The following is a 27,563-nucleotide window of genomic DNA, read 5'->3' as shown; positions in this document are numbered from 1 at the left end:
GCTGGACAAGCCTTGGAGGATGCTCTGACACCCAACACTGGCCTCCTGGCCAGGTGTGGGACTCCTTGCCTGGGGACAGGCTTCCACAGCAGCGCCCAGCTGTGCCATGCTGGGAACAGCTGGATCACAAACCCCCTGCACCAGACCGAGCATTTGCACGTGAGTGGCCGAGTGCAGGCTCGGGAGAGCAGTTTTACCAGAATGGTTTATTCAGCAAAGCTTCCTCTTGTTCTTGGTGGTGGCTGCTCACCCTAGCCCTGAGAGCTGCCTGCTCCTATTCTTGTCCCGCCGGCACTTCCCAAGCGGCACATTGTTGGGATTCAATGGGAGGAAGGGTGGGTTTACAGCACTGAAGGCTTAGGAGAAAGGCGAAGGCTCTGGGAAGCGGCTTCACCCCTGTCCCAGCGCCTGCGGGAATCCACAGCCGTGCAGCAATGCCGGCGGATGGACGGGAGTCCCCAGACACACGGAAAACAGCTGGAAGCGCCACAGGCAGGGGATGTGAGCAGGACAGGGGCTGCCAGGCAGGCGCCATCAATACCCAAGTTGTCACCATCAGTCCTTGCATCACTCCAGGGCTGGAGCTGCCTCCCCGACCGACACTGCATGGGCCCGGGGCAGGAAATGGGGCAGTGAGGCCCCCCCAAAGCCCGATTGTGCCCGGCCGGCCCTGGGAACGGGGGGATCAATGGGCTGTAAACAGCCGGGGGAGCCGCTCCGGCGCGGGGTGAACAAAGGCATTTCACAGACAGTTTCCGAGCTGGTCCCAGCTGGGAGAAGGAGCGAGACCATTCCCATCCGAGCACACAATAGGGAACAGCCATCACCCCACAGGCTGGCTGGGAAAGCAGGAGACAAAGGGGAAGGGGCTACTTCAGGGGACAGCGCTAGCCTGCCAGAGGGACAATGTGGTGGGCACTGTGAGCCCCAGCGCAGGAGGTGGCAGTGGGACAGGGCTGGGACAGGCTCTAAATCACACCCAGGCTCCTCCTGCACCTTCTCCCGAGGCTCAGCAGCCCTCGCAGCAAAGGTCAGAGTGTTCCCGGCGGTGCGGGCCATGAGCCCAGCTGAGGGCAGCAGTCCAGCCCAGGAGAGCAGCTCGGGAGGCAAACAGAGCCGGGGGCACGGCAGTAAAGCTGTCAGCAGGGCAGGAATGGCCCTGGCCGGGGCGCAGGACAGCACGGTGTGAATGCTGACTGGTTGCTGACCTCGGCACTTGCGCCGGGCACGGCAGATTTATCGTCCCCGGGAGGGAAAGGCCGGGCCGGGGAAGAGCTGGGGCCTTGCTCAGGCACCACGGGAAAAAACAAGCCGGGAGGCAGCGATAACCCCGGCCCTGGCCCTGCTCAGGCTGCTCTGGCTGGGGTTTGTCCCTGCTGTGCCAGCAATGCCTGAGCCTGGAGGGGACAATGGCCACTGGACCTCCGTGCTGGGTGCCAGCCTGTCCCTGCTCAGCACCCCAGTGGGAGCCCCGTCCCCTGGGACCCCACCCTGTGTTGTCACAGCCCTTCTCCTCGAGATAAAGAGGTCAAAGGGAAGCAGATGACGCAGCTGGGGGAGCTGCCAGGGAGGCACAGCCACAGCACAGGCTGGGAATTTGGTGCCTCCTCCTCCTTCCTGCTCACCACCCTGCTGCCAGGCCTGGAGGTCAGTGCCCGGCACGGGACAGCAATGGCATTTGTCCCACTGCAGGAGCTGCTTCTTGAACATGCAGGGAGCAGAGAAATGCCCTGAGACAGGGCTGGGGCACTGCTGATGCAGAAGACACGGAGGCCCGAGGACTGACAGAAGTTTATTGTGCAGAGGGCAGGGATCTCCCCGTTCCCAACACATCGCCACACTCAGAGCACCACAACAGAGCAGGACCAAGACTTTCACCTCCCCTCGTCACCGTTCCTGGGAGGGATGATGCAGGGAGGGGGTCCCCAGAGAGCTCCATGGCTGCTGGGGTAACACTGTGGTGTGGGGCTGTATTGGGGTTCATCAAGAGCCACCGGGGATCTGGAAGCAGGGCAGCAGTTCTTTCCTGTCACTGGTGGTCAGCCTGACCCCATCCCGTGGCACTCAGGTCCAAACTGCTTCTACCTTCACACCATGGAAGAAATCAAACCTGAGGAGACACAGATGGAACCAGGCCGAGAGTGTTTTGTGGTGCAGGAGCCCCAGGCCTGGCGAGAGCTGAGGAGTTTCAGACTCGCTCCATGTCCACGCACGGCTCCCTGCCCGCTCTGCCACCGAGCTCTGGGTACCTTGAGCAAATCCATGGGGCGGCCAAACCTGACCCTCCGGAGGGCCCGGGAGGGTGAGGAGCAGCAGGCGCGGGAGGAAGGCTGGTGGAAGCAGTGCACTGTCAGGGGAGTCCCCAGAAGCCTCTCCGGGGCACCTCCTTTGTCCAAACCACCCTTTATTAACTCTTTTCGGGGCGGTTCCTGTTGAGCACGGCCCGAGGGGCGAACTCCAGCTTGTCCTTCAGGCTCACCACCTTGGTCACGTCCTCGCCCACGATCTCCTGCAGCTTGCGATCCTCCCGCTGCTCCGAGATGCTCTTCTCCTCCTGGGCGGTGGGCGGGGGGTCTCCGCGCAGGAACCACTCCAGCTGGGAGCCCACCAGCCCCACCACGAAGGCCACCGGGAAGGTGACGTACGGGGCCTTGGAGCGCACGGCCGCCCACAGCACGGACCACATGCCTGCCGGGGGCGGGACGCGCCGGTCACCGGCCGGGCCCGCTCGCACCGGGGACCCGCGTGGGCCGCGCCGGGACCCCCGCTCGGGTCCGCAGGGACCCCCGCCCGGTCCCGGCCCGGCCCTGCTCACCCGGGCCCGGCCTCGGCCCGGCCCCGCTCCGGCCCCGCTCACCCGGGCCCGGCCCCGCCCGTTCCGGTCACCGCCGTGAGCGGCGGCGGGGCGGCGCTGCCCTCTGGCGGACAGCGCGGGAACCGCAGCGCTGGAGGAGCGACACCGGCTGGGGACACTGGGGGAACACGGGGGGATACGGGGGGACACGGGAGGGAGTCATGGGGGACACCGTGGGGACACCGATGGGGAGTCATGGGGGATACAGGAGGGGACACGGGGGGACTCAGGAGGGAGTCATGGGGGACACCGTGGGGACACCGATGGGGAGTCATGGGGGATACAGGAGGGGACACGGGGGGACACGGGAGGGAGTCATGGGGGACACCGTGGGGACACCGATGGGGAGTCATGGGGGATACAGGAGGGGACACGGGGGGACTCAGGAGGGAGTCATGGGGGACACCGTGGGGACACCGATGGGGAGTCATGGGGGATACAGGAGGGGACACGGGGGGACTCAGGAGGGAGTCATGGGGGGCACCGTGGGGACACCGATGGGGAGTCATGGGGGATACAGGAGGGGACACGGGGGGACACGGGAGGGAGTCATGGGGGACACCGTGGGGACACCGATGGGGAGTCATGGGGGATACAGGAGGGGACACGGGGGGCACGGGGGGGAGTCATGGGGGACACCGTGGGGATACGGGGGGGAGTCATGGGGGATAGAGGAGGGGACACGGGGGGACACGGGGGGGAGTCATGGGGGACACCGTGGGGACACCGATGGGGAGTCATGGGGGATAGAGGAGGGGACACGGGGGACACGGGAGGGAGTCATGGGGGACACCGTGGGGATACGGGGGGGAGTCATGGGGGATAGAGGAGGGGACACGGGGGGACACGGGGGGGAGTCATGGGGGACACCGTGGGGACACCGATGGGGAGTCATGGGGGACACCAGGGGGACACGGGGAGACACGGGGGGCACACCGAGGGAGAGTCATGGGGGAACACGGGGGGGACATAGAAGGGGATTCTTGGGGGATACGGGGGGACACAGGGCGGGGACACTGAGGGGGAGTCATGGGGTGACAAGGGGCGACACGGGGTGACACTCTCCCCCGGGGTGCCTGGGGTGTCACCCACCGGGAGACACAGAGGGAGAGTCACAGGAGTCCCAGGGGAGAACCCAGGGACAATTCAGAGAGAGACACGCACGAGTCACTTGGCAGGCAGAGCCACGGGGAGACGTCATGCGGGAGTCACGAGGAGTGTCACAGAGAGACACCCACGGGGGTGTCACAGGAGGTGTCATGGTGGGAGGCTCACGTGGGGAGTCACAGGGGGACTCACGGGGAGAGATCCACAGAGAGCCACCCGCAGGAGGAGATCCACGGGGAGACACTCAGAGGCACAGACCCCACTGAAAGAGACCCAGGGGGGGATCTCCAGGGGGAGATCCACGAGGAGACTCCAAAAGCCCCTTTCCCACCCCACGGTCACCAATTTCCCACACCACAGACATGCATTTCCCACCCCACGGGACACAAAAGGATAGCAGACAGGTGAAAGGCGAGCCCGGTGCCGGCCATGTCCCCGCAGGGAAGTGGCCGCTGGCCCGGAGTAACCAAAGTCATCTTTATTAATTGCGGCGGTTCGTTACAATAAAAAGGGAGCCACGTGTCACGGTCACTGCACGGCGCTGGCCGGGGCGAGGGCCGGGAGCCCTTCCCAGGCGCATCCCTAAATCCGGGGTGCAGGGGGAGTGCGGAGGGGAAGGGCTTTGGGTGGCTGAGTGGGTGCTGCCGTCACGGAGGTGTTTAGCACCGACGGACCCCCCAGGAGCGAGGGACCCCAGCGAGGCGTCCCCCAGCTGCCTCTGATCCCACCGCCCTGCCTGAGGGCCTGGGCGAGGTTTGGCCCCAGATTTCGGGAGCTACCTGGCACCCACTGGCCCTGCCCTGGGGGGTGGCTGGTGATGCTGCGTGGGGCTGCTGGCGTGGCAGAGTGAGGGACGGGAGTGGGGTCCTCCCCTCTCTGCCACCAAAAGGGACACTGAGGGGGACAGGATGCTTAGAGAAAGAGGTTAAGGACAGGGATGAGGCAGATGCAGCCTCCTGCCCCGCCACGCTGCTCTGCCCTGGAGGGGACTCTCCACTCTGATCCTGGCTCTGTGCACAGTGATGGGGGAGCTGGGAACAGCCACATCCCAGGGTGTCCCTTGGCCCTGAGAGGCATCGGATATGTGACAGCCCTGTCCTGGGGTGTCCCATTCCACAGTGCTCCGGGAGCTCAGGGGGAAGGGGTGACCCCCTGAGGGAGTCTCTAGCTCCATACTCGAGGGGCAGCTGCTGGCCATGTCCACACTCCAATCCCACCCACTGGTGCCAAGCCCAGGTGTGGTCCTTGTCACTGCAGGTGGGAACAGGCTCACTGGGGAAGCACCTCCCACCTGCAGCAAGGCACGGGGGGGACTATTGCCTGCCCCCGGCCAGTGCCACATTGCAGAGGTGCTCCTGGACTCCAGGCTGGCAGGAGGGAAGGTCGGACAGATGAGGGATGGACGGAGGGGAGGGAGGGCTGAGCGGGAAGGGGAGAAGCGCGTGGCGATGCTCCGTGCGAGGGAAGCGGGGCGGCTCGCCGTGACCGGGGGCTTCTGCTGCTCTGGTCCGTCCCACCAGGCAGGACACAGCGCTGGTCACGTGTAGTTTCTGGTTTATTCCTTGGGTTATATTTATATATGTATATAGGGGAGGGAGCCCTGGGTCCCCACGGCACCTGAGCCGCAGGCGGGGGGAGCAGCGAGGGGACCCCTTTGTCCCCGCCACGTCCCAAAGCCTCGTGCCGGCAGGGCAGGGCTGGGGGGCTGTGGCTGGGCAGGGGCTGGGGGGCCCGTCCCCACCACACACCAGGGGATTGCACTGAGTACAGAGAGGCGGGGGGGCCTGCCTGCAGCCCCCTCCCCTCCAGCCCGGCGGGGCCGGGTGCTGAAGGTCACCTCTCTTTGGGTTGGGATGCAGGGGCGGGTGTGCAGAAGGGCTGGGGAGTGGGAAGGGGACAGAAAGCTGGGACACAGCCCCAGGGAGGGCAGAGGGAGGGAGAGCCCCGGACCCCAGGAGAGGCTGGCAGGGGCATGCGGGCGGGGGAGGAGGGGCAAGGGGACGGGGCAGAACCGGGCTTTGCGTTCACCCGCCGTCGGATCCACGAAAGGGCTAAGATAGAAAAGAGAGAAGCTGTGAGTGGGGCCAAGAGCTGCCCCAGGGTGTCCCCGCGGCCCCCCATCACAGTGAGCTACGGCCGCGCCGTCCAGTCCGGGTAGAAAAGCGGAGGCTGCGGTCACAGCCGGGTCTGCGCCTCGGGGATGTAGATCTCGATGCTGTCCGCGCTCTCAGTGGCCGAGCTCTGGCGGAAGGAGGCGGCTCGCTTGGCTGCCAGGAGCCGCTTGCGGGCCTCCTGCCGCTGTCGGTCCACCGAGTCCAGGGAGCGCTCCTTCACCGGGTGCACCTTGGAGCGCGGCGGCTTCTTTGGTATCGGGGGAGGCACCTTCTTCTCCTCCTGCACAGACAACAGGGGCTTCAGGCTGGGTCCTCTGGGAGTGGGCATCCCAGAGAGCTCGCCACAGCTGCTGCTGTGGGTGCTAAAGCCAAAGCTCCACAGAACCCCCCCCCCACACACACACCCCCCCCCACCCCCAGGCAGAGCTGCACATCCCTTTATCCGTGCCAGGACCCTGCCCGGACCTTCGCAGGCAGCTGGGATAGGTCAGTGGGAGAACAGCCCTTCTCTAGCCTCACTTTTTCCCAGCTCTGTTTTTCAAGGGTTTGCCAAAAGCAGTCACCAGTGAGAGCCCAGCGGTGGTTTGGGTGCAGATGTGCTTGAGGATGAGGAGGGAGGGAGAGGTGGCAGGTACAAGTGCCAGTGGCAGAGCCTTGCCCGTACCTTGGGCTCCATGATCTTCCACCCATTGGCCTTGAGCTGCTGGAGCTCCCCAAACTTCATGCTGACATCCTCGATGGAGAGCTGCAGGAGGTCCCAGAAGCCAGCCAGGTCTTGGAAGGTGGGCACAGGGAATGCGTTGGGATCCTGTGGAGACAGAGGGACAGAGTGTCCTCCTTGTCCATCAGTGGAACATCAGCTCTGCTGGCCATGGGGCCATCCCACCCCCCTGTGCTGGGGGCTCTGTGTCCAGCTCTCCTCCATGGTGGTCCATAATCACCGGCTGAGAGTATGAGACACCCCCCTTCCCACCACAGCTGGCCGCCAGCAGTGCAGCCCACACTCACCATGTTCTGCTGGCAGAGGCGGTAGAACTGCTGCACCTTCTGGGACATGAGGAGCTGGGCACTGCCCACCGCGCTCCGGATCTTCTCCAGGACTGGGGGGGAGAGCAGACAGTCACCAGCAGCTCAGAGCCCTCCAACACACCGTGTCTCTTCTCTCCTTCATATCCCTCTATCCCCAGAGGGTTTCCCGGTGTTTCTTGCCCTCACCCAACCTCTTTAGCCTTGGCAGGGAACACGCTCCAAGGTGGGAGCACTGCAGGACAATGGCTGTGCCCCCCAGCACTGCAGGATCCCCAGCCCCTCTCTTTGCTGCGACACCCCACCCAACTCACTCTCCTCGGGCAGGTCATAGTCCTCCGCCTCCCTCTCCATCTGCTGGCACCAGCCCTCCATCTTCTCCACCTCTGCCTGCAGCAGTTTGATGAACCACTCCCCGTCGCGGTGGCACGGGGAGGCGCGGCCGGAGTCAGGGAGGCTGCGGGAGCCCCGCTCTATCCAAGCGTCCCTCCGGGGCACCTCCACCGTGTCGTACTGCAGCTGGTAATCCTCGCGGTACGCCCACTGCCCCTGCGTGTGCACCGTCTTGTACACGGCGTACTGCCGGCCCGACTCGGGCTCCGAGGAGTGCCGCTGGAAGGGCCGCCCGAACTGCAGGGCTTTGTCCTCGGTGGCCACGGCCAGGCCAGTGAAGCCCTCCAGCTCCAGGTCCGCCTGCACTCCCGCTGTCACGCTGTTGGAGCGCTTGAAGCGCGCTCGCCTGCGGAGACAGGGAGAACGTGGGGACCCTCGCGGCCAGCTGGGATTATCCTGTTCCCTCTGCCACCTACTGCACCGCCAGGGGCAGGGAGAGGGATGCCCCACAGGTAGGATGGGGCTGGGAATGCCGGGGTGGATCCTGGAGCATTCAGGGCCGCAGGGACAACCCTGAGCAGCTGCGATCTGCCAGTCCCTCATCTCCTCTGCTCTCAGCCTGTTTCCATGGCTACCAGCACTGGACTGAGGATGGAGAGGAGCGTGCACCAGGCTGCATGGGCACAATGCCGGAGCTCCCCTCCCGCAGGCCGTGCAGGTTCTGGCACACCTGGCATCCCCATCCCAGCCAAAATGTCATGGTTAGCTGCAGAAATGCCCAAAGGTTCGTCTGCACCTGGCATAGGCTCAAAGCGAAGGGCTGAGCCAAGCAGAGGAGACCCAGCACAGGGCAGGAATAGGGCAGCAGCAAGGACAAAGGAAAGGCCAAATCCTGCCCCAGGTGGGGGCAGCCAGTCTGGGATGGTGCTGAGTTCTGGGGTTTCAGCCAGAGGGGAGAGGGAAAAGATGCTGTGGGGTAGTAGTGGTGGTGTGCAGAGCTCAGGAAGCCCCTGGGAATCCAATGCCTCAGTGCAGTGAGTGTGGCGGGTCTCAGCCCAGTCCAGCCATGTGGTACCTTTTGTCCTCCTCCACCTGCACCCCGATGGAGTGGAACTCCCTCTGGCTCCGGCTCTCGGTATCCGAGTCAGAGACGGCCTCAACCTGCCAAGGGGCAGAGGGAGAGCGCTGGAGGGCAGCCCCAAAATGCAGCGTGGTGCCTCAGCGTGGCCCACACCACTCGGGCATCCCACAGGGAGGAGCGGAGCCCACCTGGACGCCAATGGAGGGACGCCACTTCCGCTGCCGGGCCAAGCTCCGCAGCTCCTCCCGGCCTGGGATGGCCTTGATGATGAGTGTGGAGGGCTTGGGAGCAGCACGAGGCTGGACTGGGGGCAGGTCGAGGGCCACGGCGGTCACCTTGGAGCTCTCCAGGCTCTCGGCAGAGTTGCAGCGGGCCGTGGCATCTTTGGACCAGGCGGGGCTGCGGGCGACCTCGCTGGGCAGGTAGCTCTCGTGGGTGGACTCGGTGCTGCTCTGCGCCGTGACGGAGATGAGAGGTTTGGCTTTGGTTCCTGGAGGGATGGGAGGTGGAGCTTTTCTGTAACTGAAGGCTGTTGTGGGAGAGGCGCAGGATGAAAAGGCACGTGAAAACACAGACACTTGCTCATTTCCCGACGCGAACAGGGGCCCCGGGGAATGCCGCCCAACTCCTCCCACAGCACAGGGATCGTGACCCCACAGGGTTTGCCCCTAAGCTGGGTTAGATACGGGCCAGAGTTCAGAGGGGCTCTTTGATCAGTTTTTGGGATTGAAAAACACCCCAGACCCACGCTGGCCACGTTGCTGCAGCACCCAGCAAGGGGCAGAGATGAGGACAGAAGTGGAGGGAAGGAGTGACAAATGGGTGCTGGGGACATGGAGCAGCCCCCTGACTGGGACTGGGTGACGAGCAGGACACTCACACCCTGTCCTGAGCACTATAGGGGTCGAGGGCCAGGAGGAGGACAGCAGCAGCCCTTGGTAGGAGCCCAGGTGAGCAGGCAGGGAGATGTGGGGTTCCCTCACACGACCAAGCCCTCACCACCCCCCAGGACTCACAAGTGCTGGGCTTCAGGATGCTGCTGGTGATGGGCGGCCCAGGAGGGGCCGACATGGAGAAGAGTGAGAGACAGTCGTCGTCCTGGGAGCAGCCCGCCTGGATGGCCCGCAGGTAGCTGTGGCTCCGCATGCGGAAGCAGCCGGGCAGGTCCAGCGCCTCCACGGCCTGCGACTCCACCTCGCCGAAAACCGACTCACAGACAGCCTCAAACTGGTGGTTGAGCTCGTCGTTGATCTGGGGAGAGCGGTAGGTGAGGCCGAGCCAGGGCAAGGGATGCTCAGAGCGACATCCACCACATCCCTGCCCCAGCCTGCCTTGTGAAACCTGTGCCGCGGAACGTACCTGGCCGGTGGTGAAGGAACGCCCGTAGCTCTGTCCCCGCGGGAGCATTCGAGGTGGCGTGCAGCAGCTGGGACAGTTACAGATATATGAATCAGAATAGTGCCTACTTGCAAACCTAATGAGAGACAGTGGGAATAGAATGGATCGCACCAAAAGCAACACATTCCAGCAGAGCATTCGGAAACGCAGCCGCAGCGATCCTCCCGCCGGCCACTGCCGCTGTCCCCACTCCTCACTGCCCCCAAAACTGTCACCCACTGGGACTGGAGCACGTCTCAGTCATCCCACTTTGAACATGCTTCTTCTCCCCAGGATCTGCATGTGGCTGTGGCAGCCCAGCATAGCCATGTCCCCCCCAGTGCCCTGACACAGAGCAGGGACAGGGCTCGGTGCCGCTGCACTGGGGAGCGCAGCTGTGAGCGGGGACAGTGCTGTGAGCAGGGATGGTGCTGTGAGCGATGACAGTGCCGTGAGTAGGGACATGCCACTTGTCCACCCAGGGAGCCCTGGCCCATGGCCCCGCTGCTGCCTGCAGAGCTGGGATGGGGCCTGGAGGAACAGCCCTTACTTGGTCCTGGCCTGGTCGGCGCTGGAGGAGCGGCGGTAGCTGTCTCGCCGCGTGGCCGCCCTGGGCAACACTTTGGCGCTGATGTCCGAGTCGGCGCTGTCCTCGTCGCCCATGGCCTTGATGTAGCTGCCGCTGCGCATCCGCCGGCACGGGATCTCCCCGTCCTTGCCCGCCGGGTACCCGCTCCACTCGTCCTGCGGCACCTGCAGCAGGAGGCAAGTGTGGGAGGACGTGGTGGCCGGAGTCCCACAGGTGGGGTGCAGAGCCGAGCCATGTGCCAGCCCAAGCCCAGCCCAAATCCAGCACGTGTGCCTGACTCCTCTGTCCTCCCCACACACCCCGAGCTGCAGGGACAAACCCTGGGGGCTCTGACCCCTTTGGAAAGCCCCAAAATCCAGGAGAGCAGATTCCTCCTAACAGCCGCAGCTCCTCATTCCCACAACGCGGGGCGGCGCAGCAGCTCCCACCTCACGGCCCCCCTGGCAGGAGCGTCTGGGCCAAATCCCACCCATGCCAGAGCAGCACCCGCCTGACGTATCGGGCACCAGTCCCATCACGTGCTGCTGACGCCAGCACCACAGGGTCCTTATAGGGCAGTGGCAGGGGGACGGTGTCCCCTGGGGCCCACGGCCAGGGCGGTGGGGCCGGCACCCTGCCCCAATGCCCCCGCTGGCAGCAGAGATGGGCCCCAGCCACCCACAACCTCTGGCCAGCACGGCATTGCTGCTCCCTGTCTCCTTCCCCCAGGAAAGGGAGAGAAGAGTTAATTAGCTTTTAATTGGAAGGGGGGTGACCTAGAAGGGAGCCTGGTGATGAGGCAGGCCGTGGCACCCAGCCAGGCACACAGGCAGGATAAAAGCAGTGAGAAAGGAGCAGGCACAGGGCTGCTGGTGCCTCTGAGCTGACAGAGTTGGTCTGACCCCAAATCCAGCACAGGGCAGGAGGCAGCAGATGGGCTTTGAGGGGACAGTGGGGACTGGCACAGGGCCATGGGAATGGGGCACAGGCTCTGGGGACACGGAGCAGGGCTGGAGCATCCCTGCAGCACCACAGGCTGCTGGATGGAGGGTCCCAGCCCTGGCTCACCCCACAGCACAGTCAGCCCCAGTCCCCTCACCCTGCCCAGCCCCTCACCTGCAGGTACTGGTACGCTCGGTCTTTGGCCTTTGCATCCTGAAGCATCAAGGTCTTCTCGGTGCCGCCGGCGCTGGGATAGGCTTCACGGGCCTGGCTGACGGTCATGGTGTGCCAGGCACTCCTCTTGAGCGTCTGGCCGTCCAGAGACATGGACATGCCGGCACAGGCCAGGCATTTTCCTTCCCCGCCGCCCTTTAGACTCTTCAAGGTCAAGTCTCTGAAGGCACTTTCGGGAGCGTCCACGCAGTACTGGGTGCCCTGGTCGGCGGCGTGCCGGCCGGACACCATGTAGCTGCTGTCGCTGTCCAGGTTGTCGTCGGAGCTCCACCAGCCCAACATCTTGGACCGGTGCCGGGAGTCCACCTTACGGTCCTTGCTCTTGCTGCGCTTGCCGTGGCGGGACTGGTGGTGGTGGTGGTGATGGTGGTGGTGGTGATGGTGGTGGTAGCCGTCCCCGCGGCCGTCCATCTTGGCGCCGTTGTAGTCCCGCTTGGCCGGCGCCTCCAGGGAGTGGGACTTGGCGAAGAGCTTCTGGACGGAGTGGACGAGGTGGCGGATGCGGCTGGGGCTCTCGCTGCGGGGCTCGGCGCCGCCGGCCCGGGGGTACTGCAGCGTGTGGAAGCCGTCGTGGTGCAGCGGCAGCTGCTTCTCGAACTGGTCCAGCAGCGTGGGGGGCAGGCGGTTGATCTTGCTGGAGGGGTGGGCGGTCGCCATGCATTCGTCGCAGGAGTCGTAGGGCTGCTGCTGCGCGTGATGCATCCTCGGGAAGGTGCTGCTGCTGGCGCTGGCGGAGGGCGGCTCGCTCAGGGGCCCGCCCGGGCACTCGCTGGCCGCGCCGGGGCTCCGCGCAGGGCAGTAGGGATGCTCCAGGGAACACGGCTCGCTGGGGCTGAGCAGGTACGGCGGCCGGCCCTCGGGGCCGTGCGGGATGTAGTCGGCGGGATGCTCGCAGTCCTCTGGGATGCAGCGGCAGCGGTGGCCGGAGGAGGGCTGTGTCTGGCTACGCTCCCCATGGTAGCCCTTCATCATTTCAGCACCCGCCCCATAGCCTCGGCATTTTGCAGGGTTGCCCCTGCGGGCTCATCTGTGGAGACAGGGACGGGCACAGTGTCAAGATCCCCTCTGCATCCCAGAACACAACCTGATCTACATCCCCGCAGAACATTGGGGTTATCTCACAGGACCCTGCTGAGAAGGCTGGGAAGCTTCCACAGGGCAAGATTCAGCCCTGGGCGAGGCCCTATGAAGCACCAGAATCCTGGCTTTCCAGTGGTGACAGGAGCACAGTGCCCAGGCCAGGCAGCTGGGGTTACCCCCAGCTCAGGTGGTCAGAGGGGGCAGCGGGAAGGAGAAGGTGCTGCCAGCAGCAATGCAGGCAGCAGGGCCTGCAGGCAGCGAGGGAGGACACGCTGCCATCAGCAGATCCCTGTTTTCTTCTCCAACACCAAATATTATGAAGTGTTTCTCCATTAGAAAGCGGCTCTGGCTGAGTTTTTCAGCCTTTGCGATTCACAGCGCCGCTAATGAGCTGCCGCGGGGCGCGGGGGGGGCGCGCTCTGATGTCTCCATCCAGCCCCACACGGAGCTGTGGATGGAGAGCCACGATCCACGCCTCTCCTGCCCTGCCAGCCCTCTGGATGGGGGGGGCCAGGAGCAGAAGTGCCTGTGCTGTGTGAGGGCAGCCCCAGGCCGAAGCAGGAGGATGGATGGCTGAGCCTGTGCCAGCTGACAGAGCCGCCTCTACCCATGGAGGTTTGTGTGCCTTACAGCCCCTCAAAGGCTCTGTCTTTGGTTTGACTGTAAATGAGGAAATTACTTATTCTCCAGAGTATCTCGGCTAATTAACAGGCATCGTTAACACTCTTGTTGTCGTATTTGGGCAGGGTGCTGCGGGCAGCTTCTCTCCCAGGCTGGCTGCAGGGAAAGGTGACTGTGGGATGCTCCCTGTGGCACGTGGGGTTTCGACCACGGAGGCTGGACACGGGGGAAACTGGGAGGGCCAGGGCTGTGTGAGAGGGGCCTGTGCCCCAGAGCAGCCCTGGAGGAGACAGAGGCTGCGGGTCCCCAAGGCGTCTGCGGCTGGGCAGTGATGGCATTTTGGCCCCGAGCAGCAGACAGGGCCCTGGGAGCACATCTGCCCTAAGCCACCACCACCCTCCTTCCCAGCTTCGAGGCTGGATTGCTCCATCCTGCACCGCTCCCCATCCTCAGATCCCGCTCCTGCTCTAACAAGGCTCTCTAATTGCTGAGCGGAAGGTGCAGCTGGTACAGAAGATGCCTCTCCCCTCCCCAGAGAGATGCTGCAAGGAGCAGGAGCAGCAGCGTGGGATGGAGCTGCCTCCCTGCCCTGGGATCGAGCAGCGGGATGGAAGGACGGACAGACAGACAGCCTCCCAGCCCAGCTCTGCCTCCGCGGGCTGAGCTATCATCTCCTGCTCGGGGAGGGAAGCTCTCAGCTGATCCAAATATTGCTGCCGCGGCGGCAAGAAGGAGTCAAAATATCTGCGGAGCCCGTCAGCACGAGCCCGCCGGGCTTTTGTGCTCGGCAGGTGCAGGAATTCAACAAAGCCGGAGCCGCAGGCGAGGCAGCGCCGCCGCTCCCCCGCACCTGTGGAGCGCTGGCAGCGGGTGGGGACATGCCGCTCATGGGAGGATCCACGTCCCAGCTCCCCAAGGTGACACAGGTGTTCAAGCCTTGCCCAGGGACCAGCCGGGCTCCCTCGAAGGATGGAGAAGGGGTCGGGAGTGAGCCTGTGGGCTTCAGCACAGGCAGCGCAGCTCAGGGTCCCCGTTCGCATGTGCCAGCAGGAATGGCCCTGTGCAGAGGATGGGACAGGCCACTGAGCCATCCTCTCCCCTGTCCCAGGAAGGCGGTGCGGGCAGGCTGCCACATGGGACTGGGGCAGCTGGCCAGAGCGTGGCTCAAGCGCAGACGACCGAGAGCTGGAGCTGTGTCCCTCCAAAGGCCAATCCACTGAGCCGCCCTCGGGATGGAGGGATTTGTGCCACCAAAGCGCAGATTTAAGTCAGGGGGGAAAAACCCAGCCCAGCTGAGTTTTGTGCCATTTAACACCAGGGTAATTACCACCAGTGGGAACCTACCGCCCACACAATTATGTGCTAGGATAAACTGGAAGAGCATAATTACCATTACAAATAACTCACTCCTCGCCTTTATTGCATCCAGCGCCTGGAGAAACTCCCACCAGTGGCTCCCCACCACCACCTCCCTCTGATGTCTCTCCCCATCGTGAGGGACAGCACAGGGAGGAGAGGGGCTCATAGTCCCTGGTGCTCCAGGCCATCCTAAAATTCAACCTCCTGCTTAATTTCCCGTAGGAGCACTTGGCAGAGGCAGTTCCACTTCCCAGCAGCTGCCCCATGAGATCCCTGCCTTGGAGGCAGCGCCATGCCGAGGCCCAGGGCTACAGGGATTCAGGGCAGACCCACCAGGAGCCTGAGCTTCCCTGGGACCCCACAGCACCGAGGATCTTCCCATCTTTCCTCCAGCTCCAGGAACACCAGTGGGGAGGTGAGAGGACCTCAAAACCCCACCACAATATCTGGTTCTGCCAAACTGCCCTGAGACAGGGCAAGACCAGGTTTTCTAACACTTTCCGGTCTAACCCCAAGATCTGGGGTTGATGGCCCTGCACTCAGGGGGGCCTGGCCCCCTGCCCTTCCCCAGCAGTCCCACCATGGGCAGCCTATGCTGGGGTCCCAGGGAAGCCTGTTGGTGGCACTCACCGCCCGGCGTTCAGGGGGATGCTGTCCTCATGGCCCCGCCAGCAGCAGCTCCTCCACACTGGGAATCCCTGGGGCAGCAGGCTCTGGGGGAGGAACAGGATGGGGATGAAGTCAGAGCAAGGGTGTTCCTCCCCAAAACCGGCCTGAGCCACCTCCCTGTATATTTTTTACCAGCCCAGCCTTCCATCCTCCCCTGAGGCCGCCCCACACCAGCACAGCAACGGGGACAGCTCCGCACGGCCACAGCCACGTGTTTCACCCAGTTTAGCCCCAAAACCATCCCCAGTCCCATCCTGTTATGCAATTCCCTGCCAGCGGGGGCCAGAGCGGGCCCAGCGGCCACCTCGCCATCGACTTTCATTTGCTCGGGATCCAGTCGCTCGCTCCACAAAACCTCCTCCCGCCACTCCGGCTTTCCAGCGTCACCAAAGAGACTTTTTTTTCCAGCTTCCAGCCCGGGAGAGGTGCGAGCTCAGCCCGTTCTGCTCTGCAAATTAATGCGAGATTCTGCCAGCTTGGGTCCTGCTGGGGACCTTTATGGCTTGGGATGAAAGCGGGAGAGAACAAACACGCAGCGTGAGCGCCCGGCACCGCACGCGAGCTGGAGCCGCGGAAAAAAATAAAATAAAGTGGTTTTCCCACTTAGGGGCTGAACAAATTTGATCTACAGTCGTCGGAAGAAAATAAATATGGAATACCGCCAGGTCGTTTCCACCGTGCTTTTAATCTATTTACTCTTTCCCCGCTCATTGTAAGGGAGAAGGATTGTGGAAAGCAAACATTTTATTTTATTACTAATTGTTCTGTTATTTTATGAGGCTGAATTAGTGAAATTTACTCAGCCTGGAGGAAAAAAATGAGGGGCTTAGTAAGAGATCACCTAATTTAGCACAGAAAGGGGAAAGGGAAAGGGGAAAGATGAAGAAAGGGAAAGGGAATGGGAATAGGAAAGGAAAGGGGGAAAAAGAGAGGAAAAGGAAAGAGAAAAGGGGGAAAGGGGGGAAAGAAAGAGGAAGAGGAAAACAGTGTGAGCAGGATGCAAAGATCACAGAAAATACATTGGCTGCAATCAGGAAATCAAAACCAATTACTGTTAATAAAAGAAAACAAAGCAACTGCAGGCAGACACTGCCTGCAGAGGGCTGTGAGGGGCAGGATCCAACCGGGCACAGCTGGAAAAAAGGGATGAGGCAAGATTTTTTAAAAGTCATGAAAGATGAACACAAGCTGAGGAACTGCAAATGTGAGTGGAGCAGGAAGTGTTTATCGAGGCCACTGAGAAGGCCACAGAAGCCAGCACAGCTGGCTGGGACCTCCACAGGTCTGGGGGGTTTTGCCACCCCGACAAATCTGGGGGATCCTAGTACCCTGACATAACTGGGGGGCTCGAAGCTGGGGGCATCTCCCCTGGCTCAGCCCTGCCCTGACACATCTCCCTGAGCAAGGGCACTTCCCGGGCACCAAACCCAAATCCCCTGTGCCCCAGGTGTCCAGTCCAGCGTGGCCGCCCCACTCCACACACCAGGAGGCTGAGGACAGGGCGTTCAACGGGCTGGGCACGTTATTAAGCACATGATTAATTTTGGCACCAGCCCCAGCTGCCTGACAGCTCCTTCTCCAGGGCTGGGAGAGCGAGCGCGAGAGGTGCTGCCTCTGCTGATGCAGCGGTTGGTGGGATGAAAAATCCTGCAATGCAGCACTGCTTCTTAATGAGCCATTTGTCTTTGAGTCTTCTTCACTCATTACCATGCCGGGAGAGGGATGGGAGTTGCCCCACGTCCCCATCTGAGCAATTACTCCTGGAGCAGAGCGAGGAAATACGGCCACGACGCGCCCAGCTGCCAGGGATCCCGGCACGGCCGCCAGCGCTGGGGCTCCCCACCACAACACCACTGGCTCTGGCTGCTGCCACCACGGGGGGAACAGGAACCCCCTCCCTGCACAGCACACACAGCCCAGGACCACCCACCCTGGCCCTAGACCTGATTGTCTGGGGCCAAGAGCCATGCTGCTGTGCTGAGTGTGCAAAGAAGCTGGAGCATCCCAGAGCTGCCAAGGCAAAGCCAGCGGAGAAAGAAGCCTGGCAGTCCATCTCTGCAAAGCCCAAACCAGATCTTGGTGGAAGAGCCACATCTTCAAAAGTCCTTTAGGATGGGGAACACCCGGGCCTGGCAGCCAGATCCCAGGAAGCTGGTTGAGAAGGAAAGATGTGGTACAAGGAATGGGCCATGGCAGCATCCCTGTGTAGGTGCAGGCAGAGGAAAGGCTGGCAGGGGTGAGAAGCCAGAAACCCCATGGCACGGGCACCTCCAGCCCCCTCAGCCCCGCAGCAATGCTCATCCTGCCCACAGGAGCCAGGACATGGCACACAGGGCATGACTGCCAGAGGTGGGACTTCACAGCCAGAGTGTCAGGAGCGCAGCCAACTGAGTTGGGAGATCATCGTTGAGGGTCTCCCAGGCCAGGCTGAGCTCCAGGGACCCCAGCCCATGCCAGCTGGCACAGAGATTGCGGGCACCGAGCCGCACGGATGAGCACCCATCACCGGTGATGCCCACAGACAGCTCCCCTCCCATGGACACACTCGACATCTGCCCACACTGCCTGGGGCCAGCAGCAGCCAGAACGCTGCTCCAGTGCCCTCCAGGGCTTGGTGGGAAAGGGGGACATGCAGGTGACACCGGGGAGCCCACAGAGACACCACAGCCTGATGTTCACCTGCAGCAAAGGGAAGGGACAGGCAGGGACATCCCGCAGTGCTGCCCTCACCCTGGGGGCTCTGCCCACATTCCCACCGGGTGCTTCACTCCAGCGGGGCCCCAGGCAGGCAGTGGGCTCCAGCATCCCCCAAGAGGCACTGGGGGCCATGGCAGCCCCCTCAGGCCCTGCAGCTGTGCCAGGGGCCCAGGCTGGCAGTGCTGTTGGATGAACCCCACTTCCCCATCACCCCCATTTTTCCCTCCCACCCACATGGAGCAACCAGCCAGGCCATGCTGCTGAGGCTTAAAGAGCCACTTACTCCCCAGCCATGCCATGTAATGACTTAAGCCAGGGATCATTCCAAAGCCTCTTTGGAGAGCTCGGGGCAGCGCAGCCTGAGCACTGAGCGTGGCAGCAGTGACAACTCTGGCCATCTCCTGCCCATTTTCTCCAAACCCCTGGGCAGGCTGACCCTTCCATCCCCAGCTTCACTCCGACTGAGCCTCCAGCAGGCTGGCGCTGCCATCCCTGCTCTGCTCCTGCCAGGCTGAGCCAGGGCTCTCACCTGTCACCAGCATTGCTCCTCATCCTGCTTTCCCGCAGCACTCTCCAACCCCAAATAACACCAATCCCAACCGGTTCCCTTCAGCATTCCCTCCCACGGGGCCTCAGGGGCTGGAGTTTCCAGGAACAGGGAGGAAGGAGAGCCGTGGTCCCTGTGCCAGCAGGGATGCTCCAGGCCATCACGTCCCATTCCCAGGCTGCATCCCCTGGGGCCAGGGCTGGGATGAGCACACTGAGCCCGAGGCATGGCACAGCCCAGCTTGCCAGCAGAGGACCCAAACTGCCTCTTTAATGGATGGGCTTAATTTGCAAAGCTGATGAAAACCTAAATATTTAAATACATAATTCTGCACAATGCTCTTAGCGCGGGGACAGGGCAAGGGGAGGGGGGGCATGGCTGGTGAGTGAGGACACAGGAGGCATGGGGGATGCTCTGGTGGGACCACCTGGACCACCTGGACCAAGAGCACCTCCATCACAATTTGGGGACCATGCACACCCTTGTCCCCAAAGCCAGCAGCACCAGCAGAATGGGTGCCATGGGGTGCTCTGATGTTGGCATTGGACACCTGCTCCACCACCAGAAGCATCCCAGACAGAAGTGTGGGGAAAAGGGAGCGTGGTCCAAACCAGGCAGCTGTGAAGGGCAGCGGGACAAGCCCCCATGAAGATTACACCACCAATATTCCTGCTACAACAGCTTAGAGATAAAAGAGATTATCAGGATTTACCAGCAATACAAATTGAATATTTAATTTTAGCTGCAGGGGAGGGATGGGGGCTCATCCCAGGGGTACACAGAGGTGTGCAGGTGGTGGGCTTGGAGAGGTGTTTGCAGCTCTTGGGGGAAAACTGGTGTCAGGGCTGTCCCCACAAGCCAGAGGGGCATTGTCATGGCAGGGGGACTGGGCATCCCCTGCCCAACCTGCCCCTAATCCCACCAGCCGCTCACCGGCTGCCAACTGCATGGCACAGCCTCTGCCAGCATGTGGGAGCTCCTGCAGGCCCATCCTTGGATGAACCACGTGTGTGGGCCCAGCACCAGGGATGTGTTTGGGGGTGCTCAGGAGGGGTCCTGACCCCACACACCGCCCCTGGGCCAGCCCTGAGCCAATGCATGGCTGCCTCGCCGTGCTCTCCTCTGCCCTGACCAGGATGTGCCCAGCCAGGCTGTGCCTGGGTGACGATGTCCCTGGATGAGGCCGTTTGCCACCCAGGGCATGGACTTTGCAGGGAATGGGGCTGGAGGCAGCAGGGAGGGGGACAGATCTGAGTATCCTGTGGGACGGAGTGGAGAAACCCCCAAGGGGACCCAGGCACCCTCTACAACACCAGAGCAGGGGCAGAGGACAGGCAGCAACAGCTCCCTGCCAGCTGTGAGAAGGGGGCTGCTGGCTGGCCCCAAGGCCAGCACGGGGTGCCCGCGGTGCCACCAAGCCAGGTGCCCATCCTGGCTCACCACTCCACGGCCGTGCTGGCGCAGGTGCCAGTGCAGGGCGGGCTGGGGGAGGACGGCAGAAGATGAATGAGGGAGTCGGGAGGCTAATGGCATTGTCTGGAAAGTAGGTCGTGTGCTGAGCAAAAAGATATTTATATCAAAGCTCGTTCCCCCGCAGAAGCTCCTGAGCTGGGTACAGGCAGCACCACGAGCCCATGGCCGCTGCTCCGCACCCCCGTGACACCCGTGTGGCATCCTCATGGCACTCCGCACCCCCACAGTACCCCCTGCCCGACCCCAGGCCCAGCCCTGCCACCCTGGGCAGCCCCCAGCCCCGGGGCTGCCCTGCTCAGGGGTGGCAGTGCCGGAGGTGAAGTCATTCCCATGGAATGGGAGCCACGGCAGCTTTGCCTTTTTCTGACCTGGCTGCAGGTGCTGGGCACTGAATGGCACCGAGTTATTTTTATTTTAATGTGACCTTTGCCAAGGTGTGATACTGCCCTGGACGCTCCCCAGATGGGCACAATCAGCTCAGGAGGGCCACGGCAGGTCCTGCCCAGCCCAGCCTCAGCACTACCCCGGCCTCTCCCTGCACCCAGCTCTGCCCACACTCCACACATCCTGCATCACCCCTGACCTGAGCTTGGGCCAGGTCTCAGCCTTGTTATAAAGCCCAGTCACCTCTTTTCCAACTGGGAGGAGATCTGTGCCCCAGGATCCCTCCCTCACACCACCAGCCTTCCCAGAAAAGCCAAGAAATCATTCCAGAGAGCCCAGATGGAGTCAAGTGTTTTTGCCCCCTCTGGCCATGCTGCCCCAGCTGTGGGCATGACCCAGCCAGCAGCCGTGGAGCCATCCAGCCCCTCTCTCCTGTGCCCATCCCCATCCCACACCTGGCAGCTTGCGATCCGGCACGGGAGCAGGTTCATTTCCCATAATAGCTGTGTCGGCTGAATTTACAGCCTCGCTCCGAGTTATTAATAATAATGGCCTCACTCTTCAGTAGGGCTTTTCATCTGCCTCAGAGCCCTTTCCAGAGGACGTCTGCAGCATTATCACCATTTTATTCTCGTTTCAGTGGGCACAAGAGTGAGATGGAGAAGGGGCAGCTGATCGGTGGTGTGGAACGCACTGTCCCACGCGAGGAGCCCGGCCACGGAACCCCCAGGGAGGCTGGAATGCCGAGGGCCTGTGGGGATACAGCCCCAGCTCCGAGGCTCCTGCCAGCCGTGCCGTGGTGATTTACACCGGCAGCCAGCCCGGGCCCTGCCGCACGGATAAATCCACTTCAGGCAGCAATAAACCAGCGTCACCACATCGGTAATCCGCAGCGCTCCCACCGCCGTGAGGAATCCAGGGGCAACGCACATGTGCCGATAAATCCCGGACTTGTCTCAGCAGGGAGGTCCCTGGGGTGGAAATCCCCGCTGGAGCCGTGGCCGGAGGGGTGAACGCAACCAAGCTCTAGTGGGAGATGCCAGCAAGGGAGACCCTGGGGATGGATCCAGCACACGGGACTTGGCCACGTGGGACCGGGGACATCCCCAAAACGCCCCCCGGGTGTCCCCCCCGTGATGCCCACCCACCCCAGGCGGCTCTGGTGTCTCCCTGCCGTGCGCCGCAGCGGGGCTCAATGGGCAGATTTATCCCCCTGTAAGAGAGCTTTGATCTGAAGTTATTTTTTGTTTACTAGCAACAAGGTATTGTAAATACATCTTTGCCGATAATTATAGAGTCTGGGCGCACATCTTAATCTCCATAAAATATCAGATGCTACAATTTGCCTGATTTAATGAGATTGGAGGCTGATAAGCCGCTGAGGTAAGCTGTAAACTTGGGGGGGAGGAGGGAAATGATTGCAAATGTGCTAAACCGCCTTCGTCCTCCTCCTCCTCCTGCCACTGCCACGTGCCCAGCCCGGGAGCATGTGCCCTGCCCCGTAGCCCCCTGCCCAGCTCCCGGGGTGTGCCCGGGCTGTGCTGCAGCAGCTTCACGCAGGGATGGGCATTTAGGGCAAACAGAGCTTTTTATACAATTTACCTCATTAAAACTCCAAGAGCTGAGCGTGGCACCGGGCTGAGGCCGGGGGCTCAGCCTCGGCACACTCGTGGGCCCCGTGCCATGCCAGGGGGGAGCCAGCACAGCCCCAGTGCCAGGCCAGGTCCATGTGACAGCCGAGGTGTGAGGACAGGGTCTCAAGGGGCATGGGGGCACGGCTGGGCTGCACAGGCAGGTCAGGATGCACGTGTGTCCCTACGTGTCCCTGTGGGTCCAGGTGTGTCCAGGCACGCACAGCCCCGCCTGGCACCACTGGCCACGCCAAGGGCAAGCTGGGCTGAGCTGTCCGTGCTGTGGGGGGCTACCCGAGCCCACCCTCCTGCGCGTGCACAGCCGTGCCCTCGCCATGTCCCCCCACAGACACGGGGGGCTGTGCAGTCCCAGGTGCCCGGGATGGGGGTCCCCTCCCTGCAAGGATGGGGGGGCCTTGCCTGGAAAGCAGGAGGCTCCACCCGGTAACGAGCAGCCCCGTTTCCACAGCAACCTTAAAGGCCCGCAGGTGCCGCCTCACCAACGGACCGGCTGTGGCATTTCTGGGGGACACCCAGCCCGTGCCCCTGCCCAGCACCCTGGCCTCAAACAACAGCACCCTGTCCCCCCAGCCAGCAGCCCCCAGTTCATCTCCCCCAGGTGGCACCTGGGCTCACCCACAGCCCCCTCCCTGCACTGAGACCCCCCAAAGGGTGCACACCAAGAGAGACGGGACCCCCCAAACCACGCCTGTGCCCACCCTGACGTCACAAGGAGCCAGCGGTGACCTACAAATGTCAGGCTGACAGGTTAATTAATTTCCCTCTTCCTCAGGCCGTTATCAGATGGATTCAGACGTCACCTGAGACTGTTAATTGGGCTAATTATTCCAGTTTCAGAATTTAAATAATTAGTTACTGTTGACTCCAGCCTGACTTCCACAGTTTTCTATAAAAAGGTCAGATGGTTTCTGGATCCCAAAACCCAAGAGATGGGGTGGAGGGGCTGCAGCGGGGGCCAAGGACACTGAGACCCCTGAGCTAGCTGGGGACACTGGGGACAGCGTGGTTCCCACCATTGCCTTGTGCTCACCCTGGGGCTGGCAGGAGGGAAACATCCTCTGCCTCAATGGCAATGGAGGGAAACCAGAAGAGGGAGGGGGGTATGGAAGCACAGGGTGGAGGGTGGGAGGTGAGAGGGAGCCCCTTCCTCTCTCCCTACCCCAGGCTGAGCTCCCTGCCCAGGCTGAGCCACAGTAATCCCCCAGCAGGGCCCAGGCCCCACTGGGCACCTCATCCCTCCTGGTTTGACTCCCCAGGGCTGAAATCTCAGTCCAGGGTTTTCAGAATCTGTGATTTTCCCCACAGAATTTCCCTGTGGACACTGGGCAGTGGGCACACGGGCAGCACCTGCCCTGCAAAGGAGGATGGTGGCCAAAGTAATACCTGGTGCCCACGGGCTCCCTGCGGGGACTACCTGTCACCTGCCCAGGGCATTGAGGAAAGGGACACGCGGGGCAGAGGGACAAGCCGAACCAGCTCATCCCCAGGCTCATTCCCTCAGGAACACCACGCTTTCTCCCAGCCTCATCCCCGCTATTAATAGCCTTCACTAGCCTCCTCGGGAGCCATTTGCATATTTGATTGCAACTCCGGGGCGGGGCAGGGCCCTTCAATCAGTCGCTCCCGCAGTCTCATTTGCATGGGTTGACATTTTGTTCTGGGAGCAGTGACACCGGCACTGCGGTTTGGGGACAAGGTTCTGGGGGCCCGAGGTGAGCACAGTGTCACCAACCAGCAGCGCTGCCCCAGACACTTCACATCAGCCGACCTGGGAGCACCAAGCAGGGCCGGCAGCCCCTCCCTGGCTGTCCCAAACCCGCCAGGGAGTGATGGAGCCTTGGTGGCCCATGTCCCCACGTGCCCTGCCCTGCCCCGCTCTCCAGCCCGACTCACAACACCCCGGCCCTGTCCGACCTGCCCGGCGGGACGATCAGAAGCGGCCGGTGGAGGGAAGGCTGTGCCCGGCCCGGAGGGCAGGGTGTGGGGTGACGGGCACACAGCTCTGGGTGCTTTCCCGTCCCACCAGCCCTGTCTGGAGCTGCCGCACATCAAAGGTCAGGGGCAGGGCGGGACGTCCCCAGGGGAGCCGGGGGGGGACCCCAAGGCCCAGCGCGCCCGTGGGCACCCCCGAGGGGAGCGAGGGTCGGGACCCGCCGCCGCGCCGGTTCGTTCTGCCGCTCGGACCGGGAGCGTGGGGCCGGGGACGGCGGCGGGGGATCAGCACCGCGGACAGAGCCCGCCGCCAGCGCCACCACGGCCAGCGCCACCACGGCCAGCGCCACCACGGCCACCGCGGCCACCACCGCGGCCACCACGGTCACTATGGCCACCACTGCCATTGCCGTGGCACCACCGCCACCATGGCCACCAATACAAACTCCCACCACAATCAACTCCCACCACGAGCACCACTGCCACAGCCGCTACAGACACCACTGTCACCACTGCCACCACCGTCACCACCATCGCCGCCACGGCCACCACGGCCACCACTACCACCAGTGGCACCACACCGCCCAACAACACGTGGCACAGGCGGCCCGGCCACCAGCCCCTGTGGCAGCCCCAGGCCAGGGAGGTGCCAGACAGCGGCAGGAGGAGCTGGGCGGCTCCAGGGCCCCGGGCACACACCGCCGGGAGCTGTGTCCCAGGACGCCCTCACTTCCCCCCGGCTCTTGGCATTACTTGGCAGGACAAAACAAGCCAGGGTGAGGCGTGGGATCAAGCCTCAGGATGTCAGGGATCGGGAGAGGGCTCTGCTGCTTCCCTCCCTCCTGCCTCAGTTTCCCCTATAAGAAAACACACCAGAGATCCAGGTTTGTGTCACGGAGAGGCAGGGCGGAGGGGGAAACCACGGAGAGGTACGGAGGGACCCAACTGCCACTGTGACTGTGCCAAGGAGCGAATTGAAGACAGGCAGGGCTCGAAGCACAGATGTCGGCACCGGCTGTGCCGCTCCCCGGCAGCGGGGCCGTCTGGCAGGCAGAGCTGGGGCTCCCCGGCTCCATCCACGGCCCGACACACAGACACACAGAGGAGACATTGTTCCTTGCAAACACAGAGGTGCAGCCCTGCCCTGCTCCCCACACCCCAATGAACAGCCCCCACTCAGCACACCCCCTCACCCAATGCTCAGGGCTCCCAGCCCCCAGCGCACACCCCCCCGCAGCACACACAGCCCCCAGCCCGAGCAGATGCTCCCCAGCACACACAGCCCCCAGCCCCGGTGCACCCCCGCAACGTGCACAGCTCCCGGCCCAGCACACACAGCGCCCAGCCCGGCTCCGCGGGGAACGGGAGCTGAGACCTCGGGGCTGGGATCTCCCCATCCCGGTCGGGCGAGCTTCGCCGGCTGTGCCGAGGCTCGTCTGAGCGAGGGCTGGCCGGGAGCCACGGGCTGCACACCGAGGCGAGAACGTGGCTGCCGAGGAGGAGGACTCGGCCATGAAAGGGTTAGGGCTGTGGGCTGCCTGGGGGCTCCCGCTCTGCCCGGGCCGGGGGGCCTCGCTGAACTGGCACAGCTGGGCACAAAGCAGAGCTCTCCCAGGACTGGGGCTCTGCGAGGCATGGAGCCCCCCCGGCACACAGCCAGGCCCTTTCCCCTCCCGCCCACCACCCCACTCACCCTCCGCCGCTGCTAAGCCATGAAGTTGCCGGCCTGGGCTCGGCAGGAGTCGGAGGATGGCCGCGGCACGGCGGCTAGATTCCCTCTGATCCTGCAAATTCCCTGCGGGCTGCACATGCCGCGGGCCAGGCCGCGCAGCGAGGCCGGAGGCGTCCCCGGGGGTCACGGCCACCCACGGCAGCGCGGCGGCGGCGGCCACGCTCCGGGTGCCGACACCGGCACCGGCACCTTGCAGCCGGCGAGAGGCGGTGGCGGAGCCGTCGCCCCCGCGCGCTGGGGACACACCCACGCGCGCTCCCCGGCGCGCTCGGCCACCCCCGCGCACCAACACGCACCCCCGGGAAAGGGGCTGCCCACGCCGGCAGCGCCGCACGCCCACGCACCGCCCCGCACGGCCAGACGGACACAGAGCCCTGCACGCTGATGGATGGACGGACACCCGGCCCCACATGGCCAGATGGACACACGGCCCCACAGGCTGATGGATGGACGGACACCCGGCCACACATGGCCAGATGGACACACGGCCCCACAGGCTGATGGATGGACGGACACCCGGCCCCACATGGCCAGATGGACACACGGCCCCACAGGCTGATGGATGGATGGACACCCAGCCCCGCACACGCAGATGGACACACAGCCCCACAGGCTGATGGATGGACGGACACCCGGCCACACATGGCCAGATGGACACACGGCCCCACAGGCTGATGGATGGATGGACACCCAGCCCCGCACAGACAGATGGACACGTGGCCCCACACGCTGATGGATGGATGGGCCCTGCACACACAGATGGGCACTCGCTGGCTCTGCATCACTGCACCCAGACAACTACATGGCCACGTGCACCTGGCTGCTCCCACTCACAGCATCCCACACGCCCCACAGCCACACACTCTTCTGCACCCCACAGGCACCTGAGTGCAGCTCTCGCCTCCACCAGCTCCCCACTCGCACCTGCTGTAGGGGAACCATGTTGTTCCCCCTACCACGGGGCTCTTCCCAATGTGCCCCCACCCAGAGAGGGCCCAGGGGAGCCTGAGGCTGATGGGCGTCATGACACAAAACATGAAACATGAGGCCATCCATCAGGTCAGCTGCACAGATGGCACCTGCCTGGGGTGCATCAATCACCACAGAGTCTCACCCCAACCCCACGTCTGGGGACACCAACCACAGCAGGGACAGCCACTTCCAAAGCATACAGTGTTTCCCCAGTACCAATCAGTTCACCATTTTCATTCACAGCACCTGCATCCCTTTGGGAAGATGAGAGGTTCCCCAGGAATGGGAAATCAGCAGGTCCTGACACAACAGGACTCAATACCTTCAGCTTCTGTAGTCCTCTCACTCCAAGGCAGCACCCCCATATGCCCACAGACAGCCTGTTCTCCCCCTTCCCTCTGCCTACCAAAAACTTCAGCTGATTCCCAGCCCAAACAGCTCCTGATCCTCCTGCAGGAGAGGGCTAGGCAGGCAGTGAGGCCACATCACCACCCGCTGCCCGGAGATGCCAATTTAAGGCCAACCAGACTCCTGGTGAAACACTGAGTGCTGGCAACCACGCCGCAAACATCTGCTCTTCCAGCGGCATCGTGATTCACAGGCTATTAATTGGGGCATGGCAGCGCTGGGAACTGTTTGCATCCCCTGGCTTTGCTCAGAGCCACAACTCGCTGCTGACAAGGTCTAGGTGCCAGAGACAGAGCCAAAGCTGGCAAGGCACTGGCCGCAGTGGAGCCACACCGGGACCGGCCGTGGGGCACCGTGCCCAGCTCCCACGCCAGCTGCACAGACACCCGGGAGCCATGCAG

General features: G+C 63.2%; 2 protein-coding genes across 6 annotated transcripts; both read right to left on the bottom strand.

Moving 5' to 3' along the window:
- Window positions 1–1,773: 1,773 nt before the first annotated feature.
- Window positions 1,774–2,876, bottom strand: SMIM12 (small integral membrane protein 12). Of its 3 annotated transcripts, none has more exons than XR_010723851.1 (2): window positions 2,250–2,876; window positions 1,774–2,110 (listed from the first exon to the last, which is right to left on the bottom strand). XR_010723851.1 is itself a non-coding variant. In XM_066204284.1 (2 exons), the coding sequence occupies exon 2, from the start codon at window positions 2,684–2,686 to the stop codon at window positions 2,408–2,410; it is 279 nt and encodes a 92-aa protein (XP_066060381.1). In that variant the 5' UTR covers window positions 2,687–2,688; window positions 2,858–2,874; the 3' UTR covers window positions 1,774–2,407. The 3 variants fall into 3 exon arrangements, 2 of the variants coding, with proteins under 2 accessions (XP_066060381.1, XP_066060380.1); XM_066204284.1 differs by having other exon boundaries at window positions 1,774–2,688; window positions 2,858–2,874; XM_066204283.1 differs by having other exon boundaries at window positions 1,774–2,688; window positions 2,816–2,842.
- Window positions 2,877–4,422: 1,546 nt separating this feature from the next.
- DLGAP3 (DLG associated protein 3) lies at window positions 4,423–25,793 on the bottom strand. 3 transcript variants are annotated; one of them, XM_066204527.1, is made up of 12 exons: window positions 25,744–25,793; window positions 15,327–15,409; window positions 11,577–12,663; window positions 10,443–10,645; window positions 9,875–9,989; window positions 9,532–9,766; window positions 8,704–9,044; window positions 8,510–8,595; window positions 7,416–7,840; window positions 7,084–7,175; window positions 6,740–6,883; window positions 4,423–6,355 (listed from the first exon to the last, which is right to left on the bottom strand). In XM_066204527.1, exons 3-12 carry the CDS (start codon window positions 12,606–12,608, stop codon window positions 6,137–6,139), a joined length of 2,892 nt encoding a protein of 963 aa, XP_066060624.1. In that variant the 5' UTR covers window positions 12,609–12,663; window positions 15,327–15,409; window positions 25,744–25,793; the 3' UTR covers window positions 4,423–6,136. The 3 variants fall into 3 exon arrangements, with proteins under 3 accessions (XP_066060624.1, XP_066060623.1, XP_066060625.1); XM_066204526.1 differs by lacking the exon at window positions 25,744–25,793 and having other exon boundaries at window positions 15,327–15,702; XM_066204528.1 differs by lacking the exon at window positions 25,744–25,793 and having other exon boundaries at window positions 9,875–9,941; window positions 15,327–15,702.
- Between the last annotated feature and the right edge of the window lie 1,770 nt (window positions 25,794–27,563).

Source organism: Chamaea fasciata, unplaced genomic scaffold (assembly GCF_029207755.1).
Source record: "Chamaea fasciata isolate MVZ Bird 193981 ecotype frontalis unplaced genomic scaffold, bChaFas1.0.hap1 SCAF_26, whole genome shotgun sequence".
Classification (NCBI taxonomy): Eukaryota; Metazoa; Chordata; class Aves; order Passeriformes; family Sylviidae; genus Chamaea; species Chamaea fasciata.
The sequence above is the reverse complement of the archived record's forward strand: the minus strand, read 5'-3'. Positions and strand labels throughout refer to the sequence as shown.